The sequence below is a fragment of the Spodoptera frugiperda genome, chromosome 28, assembly GCF_023101765.2.
Source record: "Spodoptera frugiperda isolate SF20-4 chromosome 28, AGI-APGP_CSIRO_Sfru_2.0, whole genome shotgun sequence".
In the NCBI taxonomy this organism is placed as follows: domain Eukaryota; kingdom Metazoa; phylum Arthropoda; class Insecta; order Lepidoptera; family Noctuidae; genus Spodoptera; species Spodoptera frugiperda.
Genome location: NC_064239.1, coordinates 203,570 through 220,325, shown reverse-complemented (window position 1 = coordinate 220,325; position 16,756 = coordinate 203,570). Strand labels below are relative to the sequence as shown.

Below are 16,756 nucleotides of genomic sequence, written 5' to 3'. Positions count from 1 at the left end.
TATTTATCTTTATTATTTTCTGTACTAATAATAAAGTGTGACATAATCTTGCTCCGCGGTCTCATATTGTCGGTTAGGAATAGACGCTAAAGTGACGTGCGCATTCTCCGATAGATGCCTGGATACTGTTGTCCCTACCCCGTGCCGTGCACTTGCAGCGCGAAAGAAATTGTGTCCTATTTTTTTGCACGACACGCGTATGCGTATTTGAATTATTTTATTCTCAATGTAGGTACTTACACAAATACAACTGTGGCGACACTCTGACAAGTGACAGATGACAGAAGTACATAGACATAGTATGTACATAGACTATCGACGATGATTACACCTGCACTAATAATAAAATAAGTAGGTATTATTTGATAGGGAACATTGGGAATATTCCCAATGTTGCCGGGAATATTGGTATTTTACCGGCAGCGGGAATATTGGAAATATTCCCGGTAGTGGGAATATTTCCATCAGGCACATCACTATTCACCATTAGCCAAACGACCACAACCAGAAATTATATGTCTTATGGATTCACCAGAACTATGACATGCCCGACATATGTCAACGGTCCCATCCTTAATAATATATTTCCGGTAGTTATTCGTAAGGATAACTTCGTCCATAATTGCACAGACAAATCCTTCAGTTTCACCAAAGAGATTACTGAATCGTAGCCAAGATACGGACGCCAGAAAATCTACACTGGGTCCATGAAGGGCCCGGAAGAAGCGTCCGTTACAACATTAATTATTAAAACTACATATTTTGTTGTTTTGTGTTTATTAAAAATATTCAAGTTAAACATAATAAAGAGCTTAAATATATTATTGTATAGGCAATTAATAATAAAAAGTTACCGTGAAATGTATCTATTATAAATACACGAGGAATTAAACAATACAAATTAGGATAATTAAAAGTAACAGTACTTAACAAAACAGTAGTAAAGTTTGTCGTAGGTAACTTAACAGTAACAAGTCAAAGTAATTAAATTTAAAGTTAAATTAAAGATTTAAGATGAGTGTAAGGAGATCCCTAATGACATGAACAAATACTAACTTTGTGCGTCTCGCCCGCGGTCTCGGCACATGTCAGCAGTTACCATCCCCGGGCCCCTTACTTGACGCCAACTTGGGAGAACTCTCAGTATCGACATATTGTACTTTAGTTGTTGGTTGTATCTACTGTAGATCCTGGATTACAGGAGTTGCAGCGGTATAGGAGGATGTGGCGATTTTCCTTACACACTCGATGACAACGTTATTGAAGAAAAGCGAATATTCCTGTCGTTTCGAAGTTATTTCACATTATCGTACGGTTACGGGTCGGGGGTTTCCTCTTGGGCTTGCAGCGACACGCGTTTTGTTGGCTGTGCCGTGATTGATGAATTATGTGCCGTGATTGATGAATTATGTGACGGGCCGTCAATGTGAAACTGCGTCTGCGGATGGTGCTGCGCCTTCTTCAACTGGTGCTTCAGTCGAGTCTGGCGAACCAACTCTGGGGTCGGCGGGCGCCGCACTGGCTGCGTGGACGCCATACGCAGGTGGGCAAACAACGGAACCTAAGACAAACACATTTTAAATCCTTTCTATTTTATCTTGACCGGTTCGACAGGCATGCCATGTGAGCTCCATAATGAAACAAACACACTCAAACAACAGAGGTTAATACAGTAAAATTAAGTTAGTTATTAGTCAATTTCTACTAGCGCCAACTGGACAGAACAAAGCTATTATTATACGGTATACAGTGACTTAGTCACGAACTAACCGTAACCATTGAGTCGTCCAGTACGATCTTATCTTGTCGCTCAGGTCTGACCGGCAGAGCGTAGTACTTCCCAAGCAACGGCTCGTCGGGTGCCTGGCCGAAGGTCTTGGTCTGCAGCTCGTGCTCTGTGATGTCGCGCAGCTTGTCCACCACCTTCTGCCCCGGCACGTAGCGCGACACGTGGCCGCTGCGCCACACCTGCAGACATAACCTTGTTCACTGCCACCACATTTTGAGGCGGCATGTCGCCCCAGGCCGGTACTGTACCTTGAACGTGGTGAAGCTGGCGACCTTCCTCACATCGGGCGGGAACCGCGGTACCTCCAGGGTCCACGGCAGGAAGCTGCCTAGTGTCTGCAAGTACTCGCCTGACAGACGCCACACTCGGACGCTGTAGTCTGAACTGCCGCTGGGACATAAGCATAATATATAAATTATTATTTATTTACTACTAGATCCCGGCTTACTGCAGGGGTGCGAAAGGCTGTGGTGAGCTTGTCTCATTAAAAAAGGTATAACAATGTTGATATTCGATAGTGACGACGTAAATTTTTGGTCCATAATAGTGATTGCCAGAAGAGTTATTTCTCCCGAGTATCGAAATACCTACCTACAGTCCTACAGGTATAGATATTTATAAACTACTAGCAAACCCGGCGAACTTCGTTGCGCCACCAATGATTTTCCCTATTTTCCTGCTTTTCTATAAAATGTTACCCGAATTTTCTTTGCTATAAACCTCACGGAGCCCGAGACCTTTCCAATGAATGCAAAACCGTCGAAATCGGTTCGTGCGTTCTGGAGTTATAGCGTCAGGAAGGAAAACCTGACTTATTTTTATATTATAGACTTACGTATAAAGAAGTTTAAGCTCGTCGACGTATTCGACAACAGTAACGCAGCGGAGGTGTGCGCGGTAGCTGTTCAGCAGCAGCGGCTTGGGCTGGTCGCGCACACTGCGCTTGGCGCGGCCCTCGATGCGGTCCCGCCACAGGAACGGGAACATCAGGCGCAGCCGCGGCATGTTGATGTGCTCCTTCAATAGATATGCAATAATTGGTCTTAATCCACTCTCTGGTCACAATACAAAAGCGAGCTCAATGTGAGCACTGCATGGAATACTGACCGTTGTATTGGTGAAGTAGTTGGTCATCAGCCACACTTTAATATACCCCCGCGTGTTGCCGGTGAACAGGAACTCGTTGGCGACGTCAGTGGCCAGACAGGACACGTAGTCGCCCTCCGAGTGGACGGCATGGAAGGATCCTTGGTACCCGCCCGCCGAGTGGTCCGACCAACCCTGTATCTTGCCATTCTCCAGGGAGAGCATTAGTGATGCTACAATGAAGTGTGTTACATACATTACAAGTTGAATCACGACCTATTGATAAGCAAGTACATATTATGTACCCTGTCCCTCACTGCCCTCAGCAACATACAAAAGTGACTAAATGATTGAACTAACCGACTTGTGAATGGTGCGGTCGGGTCTCTAGGAAGACCATGGCGTGCACGGCGAGTTGGCGCATATTCTGTTCGTAGACTTGTTTACATGGGTCACGAATGCAAGTCGGTCTGAGTCACAAACACAATAAGTTTTAGTGAGTTTTAAACTATTTCATATTTTATGCGCTTCGAGGAGAATCCGCCAAGTAGGTATAGCAAGTATAAATAAAAAGATTAAATGATTCATAAATGACTTCGGTGCCGTACTACAAGCAACCGGGACATGTCAATAACCTACTATATGTACGTATATATGTATTTATGACCAAAAGCGTTCGTCGCGTACAGGGCGAGGTTAGTATATTCTGTGGCACTGCCGAGAAGCATTCTAACCCCCTCATCGTATCGGCCGCCCGATACGTTCCTTCACAAATCTCCCGCGTTCGCCGTCCGAGGCATACCTTGGTCCAGCCCGATGATCCCATCACCATCTTGCAGGAAAGCCGTAGGGAAACTAGCACTCTCCGGAAAAACAAATACAGACCGCGTTCCACGTTCCGGCCCCGCCGCCGGGGCCCGTCGCGACGTCCTGGTAACGACCCCCCGTCCTTTGCAATCCGAGCCAGCCCGCGCAGCTGAGCCGCTAGTAGAGTCATAAACTCCCTAATTAAATAATCAGACCCAGCCTGTCCCGACTTGCTGCCCTCCCTTTATGGCCCCGCTGAGCCGAGGTTCGAACCCCACAGGGGGTGCCCTCAGTGATGCGGTCATATAGTTTGTAAACTTAGTTTTAGTTGCCCTGGCTGGGGGCCTTAACTTCTTGTTAGAGGCCACCCTAGGGATAGTCCGGTTAAGTAGTCAACAGCCTTAGCGTGCTGAACTACGAGTGGTCCTATCAAAAAAAAAAAAAAAAAAAATATTCTGTGGCGAGGTGCACGACAGCGCACTACTCGTAGTTAACGATGGAATCGGTGAAGAAACTCGCACTCGCCACCCAGCTGACTCGTTTATAACTAAGTATGCATGGAGATAAGGAGGGAGAGAGAGAAGAAAAGACAGGTATGTTGTTCATTTATAAGTAGCAAGTTTGAATTATTAAAGGCAATATATTGAACAATTATTGATTGTTTACGTACCCTGCTGGTTTACGTAATGTACCGCGTGTGTTCTTCTGCGACATCTTCTCTGTGGCGGCCACAGCGGGCGGCCTGACGAGGTCTCGCTTGTTGTATACCATCTTGATGCGTAACGTAGGCTCCGTGCACAAGAACCGCCTGCAGTGTGACATTGTGTATCATTTTAGTAAGAAGCTGAAGCAAGCTGTTGCACTAACTGAGTACTTAATCAATGATGTGATAGAAAGTGAACTACCGCTTCATTTGTTTAAAAAGGTTGTGTGCACTTGTAATGTGGTTAGGTTATCTGTTTACCTGTAGGGCTGGCCAGTCTCCAGCTTCCACAGCACCAGCTCGGAGTTGTAGCTGGCGGTGGCGAGCGACAGCGGCGGCCGCACCGCCGCAGCCATCACGTCGTCCGTGTGCCGCGTCTCCCACGTCTTGCCGCTGTCCACCATGCCCGTGTCGTCGAACTCTACTACGTGACGATTCCAACCGATGGCCAGGATCCTGGCAAAGTACGATTATATTTTTCAGCATCATTAGCGTTGCGCAGGTCAAAGACAAATTCAAAGCATTTATTTCAATGCATCCTTAAATAGGCACTTTTGCAACTTTTGGGAATTTCACAATCAATTTTCGGAGCCCCTACTCTTGTTGCACGTCCGAACCCCGTTTGATGGCCAATGACTCACCTTCCCTCCACCCAAAAACAGCTGGTCACTTCGCACATGTGCTCAATGGACAATTCTCGCAAGCATGAACCGGTGTTGAAGTTCCACACCTACCAAATTAATACAAGCAAGTCAAGATTATACTGCAGTACTTATTGCAACTCAATTCACCTCAAAAATTATAAAAAGTATGCCTGTGAGTGAATATGACACTGAATGCGGCGATAACATCGAGGTACCTACCGAAATCCCGAAATTTATTAATTGGAATAAATAATAACAATAAATGTGTATTTGGTGCAAAAAGCCAGATTACAAAAAAAATTACCTAAAACAAAGTTTAAATGCATAATATAAAATAACTTTATCTAAAGGACATCATCAGAATTGTTTGACTTGGATGTCAAGGGATTGCAAATAAAACGTAAGATCGTTAGAACTCTATCCAATTTAATGTTACTTTTGAATTATCTCAAACGCAAGGTGATATCCTACACCAGACCTCGTTAAACGTAAAGCCCTCTGAATATCTAGCGGTAGGAGTTGAGGAGTAACCTTGAGCTCGCCATTCCTGGCTCCTGTGAGCAGCAGTTGGTATCCTGGATCGAAGCAGGCGGCGGTGATTTCCACCGGAATCACCTCGCCATGCACGACGCGCACGTGCGCGTCACGGATCAATACGTTACGTTTCCCTGGACAAGTTGTACAACAATAACAAGTGCCTACCACCTACCCATGACATTTTCAAAATACAAGTTTCATTTCTTGTTTAGGATGAAGACTTAAACCTAAACCCACCTGTTATTGGATTCCAGTTGATTATAATGCTGTCCATGCCGAGTGTGATGATAATTTTGAACAGCGGATTGTAGAGGATTGCTGACACAGCCCGCGCGTGCGTGAACCCGTCGGTGTGCAGCGGGTTCAGTTGCTCATCCAGCACTATGACGGCTATTCTCATGCAGGCCAGGATGAATTCGCGGGTGGCGGGGTTGTACACCGCTGATATAGGCGTACGCTCGCCCACGACAGCAGGAATGTCGATGTACGTCTAACAAACACCAATGGATTGTACCTATTATAACAACTTGTTTGTTTTTGGCTTGGTTAAATCTACTAATAGAACAAAATGTACTTACTGTGTCTAGTACATTACATATAAGTACCTGAACGCACGCGTGGCTAAGGACATCCCACACTTTAATAGTTCTATCACGTGACAGCGAGTAGATGGTCTGCCCCTTGTTCTGCAGCACTATGCAGGTCACGGCAGCGTGGTGCCCCACGAACAACACGTTGGCTTTGGCTGGTACGAAGGGGTTCCACACCCGGACCACACAGTCCGGCCCTCCCGTCACCAATATGTGTGCCTCCTCATCAAATGCGAAACATTGAATCCCCTGAAAATGTTTACTTTCTTCATAATAGCAAACGGAAAATTGAAACAAAAAGTAAAAAATAATTTGTTAACACGTTATATGAACTTTATGAATTCGTCAAAAGGACGAGCTAACGGACCTTATCTACCCTAAACATGTTGTGTGTCTTGGAGCCGTGGACGTCGCACATGAGCAGCGAGTCGCTGCAGGTGGCGCAGGAGACCACGCAGTGCAGCGATACGTAGTACGACACCTGCCGCACCCACTCTCCGTGCACGCGGCCTAACTCGACGAGGCGTAGGCCCGGTAACGTATAAGGCTACAAACAAAAAAATAAGTACTTGATTAAAATAAAACTGGTAGGTATGTGAAAGCTAAAGTGAAGAGCAATTGAACTATATAAAAGTAGAAAGGATGGATGAAATCAGATTTACGAAAGAAATATACAGATGGATATGAATGGAGCCGATGGTGGAGGGCGCCCCACACGGACATTTAGCGACCAGACAGACATATTAAAAAAATAAAAGTACCTAAACGAAGAGGATTAAAAGACTGATGACCGTTGATGAAGCGAAAGAGGTGTGTAAGAATCGTAGCAATTGGCGTTCCATTGTCCCTGCCTGGGCCCCATGGGGGTCAATGGGAGACAGGCGTAACAGGCTATGATAGTACGTAAAAGTATCAAGAGTAGCTCCGATGAGCTCTTATTATTACAATAAAATGAAGTCTTACAATATGCTCTACAAGTAAATACAGTATCGTCACCCGTTTCTGCAAATCCACATGTCGCAGCGATATCGTTGCTACACCAGCTTGGCTCTGGAAGGGCCCTCGTAGGATGGGCGAGAACAGCAGCAACCGCACGTTCCCCCCCACGTCGCCACACACCAATATGCATTGCTCCTTTACGTCTTTGTTAAAATGGTAATGCATCGTACAGATCTGAAGAGAACATAGGCATTACAAATCGTGAACCGAGTGCAAAGAGGACATGCCATAGTGTGATCATACATTATGACACAAAAAAAAGGCCCTGACAAATGATATTGTAAGTAAAAAGGTGTAGATAGGTTACATACAAGCACTTAAAACTGCCAAATTAAAATGTGGACAATTGGCAACGTTTTTTGGTATGTGGCCACTATATGGAAAATAGAAAGGGGCGTGGTTTGTAACGTCTCGCTCTCCGCGTAAAGTGTCACGCATTGTGTAAATAGGAAATCCAGTTATATCAACATCTCATATTTTTTTTCTTTGTATTTGCTTCATGTTACAGTTCAGTTAATCACACCCGTACCATTTTGTTGATACCTTTCAACAGAAAAAGACTTAAAACACCCTCCACAACGAAAAGTGTACAAGACACAAAGCCTTACCATATACTCCCAGCTAGTGATTATTATTTTCAAAGTGAAATTCTTCGCGGTGGAGTCGTAGAAGCGCAGGTCTCTCTCGGTGGAGCTGGTGACGATGATGTTCACGTCGGGCATGCACACCATGTCCGTCACCCATGTTGTGCGGACTCTCAGATGCGCTACGAAATTTTAATAAGTTCCGATTTCCCAGTCACTGCATAGTGTCGTCAGTGTTGGCAATCTCTATTATAAACCGTAATGAAACGTTGGATCTAGAATTTTTATTTATTTTCAGTTTTTATCTTACGGCTCGAGGAGTAGGCAGTCCTCAGCAGCTTCATGTCCAGAGACCACCAGTTAACCTTGCCGTCGCGGCTCACGGTAATGTACATGCCCTGCATCGGGTCCGTGCAGCGATCCTGGCACAGAAAATGATTTAGATCTCTGATGTCACATGATGCAGCTTGTTGCACCAGCAGTTTCTAAGTTCAGTAATTACCTTGTCGACGTCGGGACAGAAGCATATCCTAGATATGGGGTGCCTGTGCTCCGAGCGCATGATGACAGGCAGCCCCATGATGGGCGGCTGCAAGGACTCCCGCTGGTTCTCTGAGTCGTTTCCCAGGTAACCGAGGATCAGGTGTGACACCAGCTCGTCCCAGTCGATCTCACCAGTGCGACTGGTGTTTATCTGAGTATAATTTTAATTCGCTTAGCAATTCAGCTGGACAATTCTCTTATTAAGGTACCAGTAATAGCTAGCCTAGTCAATGTACTCATCTGAGAAAGAGTTCAGACAGGAATAAGCTACAGAGGCTACTGTAACTAACTAGAAACAATGTATTACAGGTAGTTCTAATGAAGTCCATTACGATATGTACAGTCAGCACAGCTACTATGCAGTTAAGAAGATAAAGATTGATTTAGTGCAGAAACAAGAAGATAAGAAGAAACCTTCATAAACATTATATTAAACACTTCGTCGTCATAATCCACGTCCAGGAGATTTTTCAGTAGGTCCCTGAACTCGATGGGAGTCATTTTGTTATTGAATGATACTTGGAAGGCCGCCTTTATATTCCTCATGTCGTTCATGTCGCACCGCTCGTGCAGCGCTGCGTTGCGCCACCGAGCCCGCGCGGCACTGGTGCTGCCCAGGTCCGACAACATCGATATACTTTGGGACCGCATCTCCACTTCCAGTTCGTGCGACATTATTAGTAACCTTTATAAATATTTAATTTGTACAAAATATTATTTAATGAAGTTTCGATGCTTTATAATTACGACACCGATTGTGTATTGATTACTATTAGAAGTTATAATATCTTTGATTACTATCTGCTTTCAGTGTCAATATAGAATAATATGGCTTCAATATGGCCTTATGAATTTCTAAGAAAAAGTTTGACTATACATAAATATGTAACTCTGAAAAAAGTTCGTAACAATGTGGGCCCCCGGCCGCCGGCTACAGCCACGAACCGGCCCGGCTCGGCCGACTAGGGGTTAAAAACGGACGCAAAGACTGTTGAAAACGATGAACGTTATGGTGTTTCATAAAAAAAAAAAAAAAAAAAAAAAAAAAAAAACACACACCTCGTACACACATCCGCTCTGCGCCGCTCGCGCCGCCATCTTGAGAAAATGCCTTTGCAATTTCAGGGCATCAGCAGACGAGGTTTCCACCTACGTATATCCAGCATATCAATATGTATAAGTACAATTTTGAGGGAACTTTCATTGAACGGTTGAAGATTATTTTTGATTCAAAATTTAGTGACAAGGTTCTTCTTCACACACACAGACATACATTTCAAGTTAAATAAAAGCTTGTAATTGTAAATTGTTTTTTATTTCAATCCATAAATATAAGTAAAGGTACATAAAATCCACCTTCCACTAGTTAGTCAAAATATGTATTTGAACATTAAGAGTAAAATTATAAATAAGCACATACCTATGTATGTACTTTATAAGTAGTGCACATGTATATTATATGAAAAGTTTAATATTCTAAAATAAAAAGATACTAAAAATAAACTTACATATTAAAAAAATACGATTAATTAAAATAGAATGGCAATTTGTCGAGTATGACTAATATTACTCGAATCACAGGCAATAAACCCGTAGTAGCAGTAGACAGTAGCATGGAGCTGGCTGGTGTGTGTGTCACGCAGGCCACGCATCGCTTCGTTACCGAGGAACATCTTGGCTGGAGCGCGACACGCGGCCGGTCGGAGGCTGTGTTTGCAAAGATGTGTGCTGTGAACCTTGTGCTGTCTGTCCTTGAGCTTGAGACATTTGAGATGTTCGTCCTGTTATCGTTTGAGACAAGCGTGTACTTGTACTTGTTGAGCCAAAGTGTGTTTTCTTTGATTTCACGCGCTTCAGTCGCGTCTCGCGAACTAGTTCAGGCGTCGGTGGACGGCGCACTGGCTGCGTGGACGCCATGCGCAGGTGTGCGTAAATAGGTATCTGCAGCACATCAAAAATAATGTCATTAATAACAAAACAATAACGTTGTACAAATCTGTTCGATATCGATTAAGTCAAAAAAATATTTTGCAAATTGTAGGTAGCTCACTATAGGCAATGAATCGTCGAGGAGAATTGGATCTATTTGCTCAGGTCGTTGCGGCAACGAGGAGTAATTCCCGAGCAACGGCTCGTTGGGTGCCTCGCCGTAGGTCTTGGTCTTCAGCTCGTAGTCGGTGATGTCGCCCAGCTTGTCCACCACCTTCTGCCCCGGCACGTAGCGCGACACGTTGCCGCCGCGCCACACCTGCAGACATCACGCACTGGTTCACTGCCGCCCCCACCACAATGTGAGGCGGCGTGTCGCCCCAGGCCGGCGCTCACCTTGAACGTGGTGAAGCTGGCGACCTTCCTCACATCGGGCGGGAACCGCGGCACCTCGAGGGACCACGGCAGGAAGCTGCCCAGTGTCTGCAGGTACTCGCCTGACAGACGCCACACTCGGACGCTGTAGTCCGAACTGCCGCTGTATAATGAATTCGGTTTATGCATAGTTTAAGGAAAAAGTATTTGATGCTTGTTGTGGCTAATACCTAAAGATACATATTTTTTATACTATTTTTTATACGTCTGCTCGATTATGTTTATGAGATAATGAGGCATGCCGGTAATCGAGCAGGCTCATATTCATGATTCCTCTAGCATGGCTTGAAACTAGTCGAGTTCCTCGTCAAAACAATACGTGAGTAAGCCGATAACATAATAATTAATGAAGGGTTGTTGTTCGGGAATGGGGATGGGGAAGATTGGGAAGGGGGAAGTAAGAAAATAAGTTTATATAACATGTTGCTTGTTTAAGCAGTCGGATCCCTTGGTGGTGAGCAGTCAGGATACCCATGGCCATCTGAAGCACTAGAGGCGATACAAGTTTGTTACATATCTTTTAGGGGTAAGGAAAGTGAGGATTGTTGGTGATTTGGGGATTGGGAGAATGGAGAAGAGAGTAATTGGGCCTCCGATAACCTCACTTACATGACGAAATACAACGCAAGCGTTGTTTCACGTCGATTTTCTGTGAGGCCGCGGCATCACTCCGGTCGAGCTGGGCGATTTGTGCCAAAGCATGGCTCTCCCAGACAGACAGACCATATCGTGTCGCAAAAATTGTCTAATTAGGAATTCGGAACCTACAATAATATCACGGATAAAATTAAAGCTTACGTGAACAGAAGCTTATGTTCATCAATGTACGCCATTGTGGTAATACAGCGGAGGTGTGCGCGGTAGCTGTTCAGCAGCAGCGGCTTGGGCTGGTCGCGCACACTGCGCTTGGCGCGGCCCTCGATGCGGTCCCGCCACAGGAACGGGAACATCAGGCGCAGCCGCGGCATGTTGATGTGTACCTAAGAAATGAACACCAAACAAATATGTACTCTGGAACAACCATTGCACTTAAATATTGTCAAATAAGCAAAGAGACTCACCAGATCGTTAATAAGATAGTTGGTCATGAGCCACACCTTCACGTAGCCTAGGGTGGTGCCCGTAAACAGGAACTCGTTGTTGATATCTGTGGCCATGCTGGCCGCGTAGTCGCCCGCCTTGTGGATGACCTGGAACGAGCCCTGGTAGCCACCCGCCGAGTGGTCCGACCAACACTGTATTTGACCATTTTCTAGCGACAATAGGAGACTAGCTAGAAAATAATAAAATCAAAATCACTTTCCGATCATTTACGGCTTCGTTATAGACGCACAAAGACTGTAAAAGACGCAATTGCGTCTATTTAAAAAATCTGAAAAAGGTTAACTCTGTTTTATGGTCAAATTCGAAATACACGAGAAATAAAAAGCTAGCTAATAGAACAAGGGGCTTGAAGAATGGGAAGTTAAGAAGATCACGCACTGACCGAAGTCTTTGAGAAAAAATACTGCTTGATATTAGAACAGGAAGTATACTGACCGACAGTCATATGTTGCGGCCGTGTCTCCAGAAAGAGTACGGCGTGCACGGCGAGGAGACGCATGTTCTGCTCGCGGCCCGACATGGTCACGCCCGCGGATATACGGCGCTCTGTCGCCTTCCTTACTGCATCCGATGTCGCCAGGATATTTTCACGATTTGTTCCTTTGATACTACGGAACACAAAGTAACTTTGCTTTGTCATATGTGAGTCGTAAATAATAGAGTTTTTCTCAGTACGTGAGTAATCCGTTGCATTTAGATAACGTTCTTAACTAAAATACAATTATAAGTACCCCTATCCTGTACAGATAGATCTACTCACTTGAGTTTCCGCAAGTTACAGCAAGTGTTCCCGACCGCTAACCTCCGTCTCGGCGGGGGTCCAGGAGTTTGCTTGTTGGACTCACGCCGGCTGTAAACCATCTTGATGCGCAACGTCGGTTCCGTACACGAAAACCGCCTGGAAACGTACACACATACAAAATGTCGCTAGCAGATGATAGTAATGTGCAAACCTGAACTCATGATACAAAATTATATTTTCAATTTAGAATTCAGAATGAATATGATGATATGAAGATAGGTAACTACTTCATTAGAAAGATCCTCCTATTGCAACGAACGTCTCCAAATCCGCAATAGATCGAAAGCTCATCGCGTAGTACCTGTAGGGCTGGCCGGTCTCCAGCTTCCACAGCACGAGCTCGGAGTTGTAGCTGGAGGTGGCCAGCGTGAGAGGAGGCCGTGATGCAGCAGCTAGCACATCGTCTGTGTGACGTATCTCCCAGCTCTTGCCGGTCGTCGCCATACCGGTGTCCTCAAACTCGACAATATGGCGGTTCCACCCGATTGCCAGGATCCTGAGACAAACCCAGGTGATTGCGGGATACAAATATGTAAAACAAATAACCTTTAGGTACTTATTTCAACTCTTTTAAGTATTGGCTTAACTTCAGAAGATACAGTGACATTTTTTGTAGTATACTGCACTAACACTTACCTGCCTTCAACCCAGAAGCAGTTGGTAACTTCGCACATATGCTCGATGGACATCGTTCTCAAGCATAAACCAGTATTGAAGTTCCAAACCTGGGCAAAATGTGGACGAAGTACTCAGTAAGTAATGTTATTGAAGAAAATGCTTAAATTGCGAAGTACGGAACATTATTATGATTTGTCGCAGCAATAACCTTGAGCTCGCCGTTCCTAGCTCCAGTCAGCATTAACTGGTGGCCAGGGTCGAAGCAGGCGGCAGTAATCTCCACCGGGACCTGTTCGCCGTGCAGTTGGCGCACGTGCGCGTCGCGGATCAGCACGTTGCGTTTACCTGGATGCGATCACCGAAAGAAATAAATCCATTATCGTCTCAAAAACGTCTTTAACATATAACCTTATTTTTTAAAGTACTTAATACTTATCCTAGAACAACTTAAAAAATCAACCTTAAATACCTGTTACTGGATTCCAGTTAATAATAATGCTGTCAGTGCCACAAGTAACGATGACTTTAAACAACGGGTTGTAGAGAACTTTAGACACAGCCCGCGCGTGGGTGAACCCGTCGGTGTGCAGCGGGTTCAGTTGCTCGTCCAGCACTACGACAGCTATCTTCATGCAGGCCAGGATGAACTCGCGGGTGGCGGGGTTGTACACCGCAGATATGGGCGTGCGCTCGCCCACGACAGAAGGAATATCGATGTACGTCTAGATGTACGATTTTAAAATAAGTTACTAGTGTGCTAACGTATATGCTAACAACCATTGGATTGATAAAAAAAACTGATGTTTGTTTTAGATACCTGGCGACACACTTGGCCATGGACATCCCACACTTTAATAGTTCTATCACGTGATAGCGAGTAGATGGTCTGCCCCTTGTTTTGCAGTACTATGCAGGTGACGGCAGCGTGGTGTCCCACGAACAACACGTTGGCTTTGGCAGGCACGAACGGGTTCCACACCCGGACCGCGCAGTCAGGACCTCCCGTCACCAACACGTGTGCTTCTTCGTCAAACGCAAAGCATTGAATACCCTATACACATGAACCAATTTTATTTCATCGTAATTTTGGAGCTTGTCAATTGCAGTGTAATTGTCTTGTCAGTGAAGATAAACAAGTAGACATCTGTAGCAAAAACGTATAAATTTGATTACCTTATCAACCCTGAACATTTTATGTGTCTTGGAGCCACCCAAGTCGCACATGAGTAGTGAGTCGAAGCAAGTGGCACAAGACATGACGCAGTGCAGCGACGCGTAGTACGACACTTGGCGCACCCACTCCGGGTGTATGCGCACCAGCTCCACCAGACGTAGCTCCGGCAGGAGACGAGGCTGCGAATGTACATTTGCTGTTAGCCCAAGGTCGCCGTACAAGACTGCTACAGAATTTGTTCCAAACTTTCTATAGAAATAACGTAATTACTGTACATATCATTAGTCATCATTACCCTCTTCTGCAAGTCAATATGTCGCAATGATTTTAAAGCCTTTCCGGCATCGTTCCGGAACGGGCCCCGCATGTGTGCTGAGAACAGCAGCACCCGCACGTTGCCGCCCACGTCTCCGCAGATCAGCTTGCACTGGTCCACATCATCTTTGTTGAAGTAATAATACATCGTGCATATCTACAAACAATTACTTATTATGATGTTTACTTGTGTCGTGTAACGTTCTTAATATATGACTTATTGAGAATATTTCGTCATTTCAAATACGAACTATATACCTACAACTTCAATATTTATGTCTCAATGAAGACATGGGCAACAATACATATCATATGCCTGTGATATCATAACCAGATTTTTTTAAACTTTTGTGTATTTCTTTTCTGGACTACGAAACTGAAGTAAGCTTCCTTGCCATATATTCCCAACTGGTGATAATTATCTTCAAGATAAAGGTTTTAGCGGTGCAGTCGTAGAAGCGCAGGTCTCTCTCGGTGGAGCTGGTGACGATGATGTTCACGTCGGGCATGCACACCATGTCCGTCACCCACGTTGTGCGGACTTTCAGATGCGCTGTACGAGAAGAAAGTCAAATCACAAGAAGCGAACACGTTCCAATCCATAATAAGCACCTTTGTACTATATCTTTATAAATACCACCCTACTGTAAAACTGCGTTTGATATATTACTAACGACTGGAAGAGTAGCCGGTTCTCAGCAGCTTCATGTCCAGAGACCACCAGTTGACCATGCCGTCGCGGCTCGCGGTGATGTACGTGCCCAGCATCGGGTCCGTGCAGCGATCCTGGCATGTAATATGAAATCTCTGATTGTATCACGTCACTTGTTGTACCGGCTTCGTAGCAGTTTCTGTATTCAACATTGAATTACCTTGTCGACGTCGGGACAGAAGCATATCCTAGATATCGGGTGCCTGTGCTCCGAGCGCATGATGACGGGCAGCCCCATGATGGGCGGCTGCAAGGACTCCCGCTGGTTTTCTTCGTCATTTCCAAAGTAACCGAGGATTAGATGTGACACCAGCTCGTCCCAGTCGACCTCACCAGTACGACTGGTGTTTATCTAGGATAGGATTGGCTTTGTCTATAGTTCGTTTTAAAGTATTCTACTTGCCTAATTAGTCTTAAAATACAGATCTATTTATCAATTTTAATATTTTGTCTCAGAATTCTAACAAATGCTATGCAAATCTCTCCTGCAGGGGTCAGAAAGCGTATAAATACTATAAACCACTAGATGAAATAGTTTACACCAAAATGTATGTTGTAGCTATACCCTGAGACGGTACTGAGTAGATTACAGGGACAAAACAAGCACCTTTAAAAAGAGTATATTATATTCCTCATCATCGTACTCAGCATTCAACAATGATCTGATTAAATCTCTAAATTCTCCGCCATTCATTTTATTTCTGCACGCTGATCGAAAGGCATCTTTTAAACGCTCCATGTCCATCATGCTGCAGCGCTCGTGTAGGGCCACATTACGGAACCGGGGTACTACAGTAGATGCAAGCCCGGTGTATGTGCTTTCCGACTTCGAAGATTCGGATACAAGTAACCTAACGTCGTCGTTTGCCATTACTGTACAAATAAATGAGTAAAACTTAAAATATCACCCAAAATACAGCCATAAGAAAGAAAAACAAAAATTAAAATAATTATTTTATAATATTTGTCTCAAAAATGTTGCTAATATCATTACAAATGTCAAAAAGTAGCGCGAGCATGTTTAAAAAAGAAACAAAAATTGACGTTTTACACTAAACTACCTAACTGTCCCAAGGAGTATTTTTTATAATTGATGCGTCGACGTTTGCAAGTGCCGAAGCAAGTTTCGGCAAGTGCCGAGGACGCCAGGTTACGTACGTACCTCTCTAGATATAATCCGTTCCCATCCCTGACTGACCGACAGACTGACACCACACAGTCGAAACTGCTGGATCAAGGAAACCAAAACCCTAACTAGGTATCTACATAATTATTTGACTAGCCATGTATGACATTTCGAACGAAGGGTACTTAGTTAGTAAAAAATAAGTAATGAAAAATTATGCGCCAAGATTGAAAGGATCAAATTACGAATAATGATGAAT

At 44.6% G+C, this 16,756-nt stretch overlaps 2 protein-coding genes across 2 annotated transcripts; both read right to left on the bottom strand.

Annotated features, from left to right (window-relative positions):
• Nucleotides 1–832: 832 nt before the first annotated feature.
• On the bottom strand, nt 833–9,145 carry LOC118265211 (WD repeat-containing protein on Y chromosome). The gene is made up of 18 exons (XM_035578006.2): nt 8,697–9,145; nt 8,242–8,433; nt 8,050–8,161; nt 7,764–7,921; nt 7,153–7,329; nt 6,524–6,703; nt 6,172–6,405; nt 5,804–6,056; nt 5,561–5,697; nt 5,027–5,115; nt 4,647–4,841; nt 4,353–4,490; nt 3,236–3,345; nt 2,897–3,108; nt 2,625–2,806; nt 2,038–2,179; nt 1,771–1,968; nt 833–1,561 (listed from the first exon to the last, which is right to left on the bottom strand). The coding sequence occupies exons 1-18, from the start codon at nt 8,955–8,957 to the stop codon at nt 1,316–1,318; spliced, it is 3,216 nt and encodes a 1,071-aa protein (XP_035433899.2). The 5' UTR covers nt 8,958–9,145; the 3' UTR covers nt 833–1,315.
• Nucleotides 9,146–9,575: 430 nt separating this feature from the next.
• Nucleotides 9,576–16,382, bottom strand: LOC118265209 (WD repeat-containing protein on Y chromosome). The gene is made up of 18 exons (XM_035578004.2): nt 15,979–16,382; nt 15,532–15,723; nt 15,334–15,445; nt 15,055–15,212; nt 14,640–14,816; nt 14,344–14,523; nt 13,988–14,221; nt 13,640–13,892; nt 13,379–13,515; nt 13,189–13,277; nt 12,854–13,048; nt 12,511–12,648; nt 12,186–12,358; nt 11,708–11,919; nt 11,445–11,626; nt 10,608–10,749; nt 10,333–10,530; nt 9,576–10,223 (listed from the first exon to the last, which is right to left on the bottom strand). Exons 1-18 carry the CDS (start codon nt 16,240–16,242, stop codon nt 9,942–9,944), a joined length of 3,318 nt encoding a protein of 1,105 aa, XP_035433897.2. The 5' UTR covers nt 16,243–16,382; the 3' UTR covers nt 9,576–9,941.
• Nucleotides 16,383–16,756: the final 374 nt, after the last annotated feature.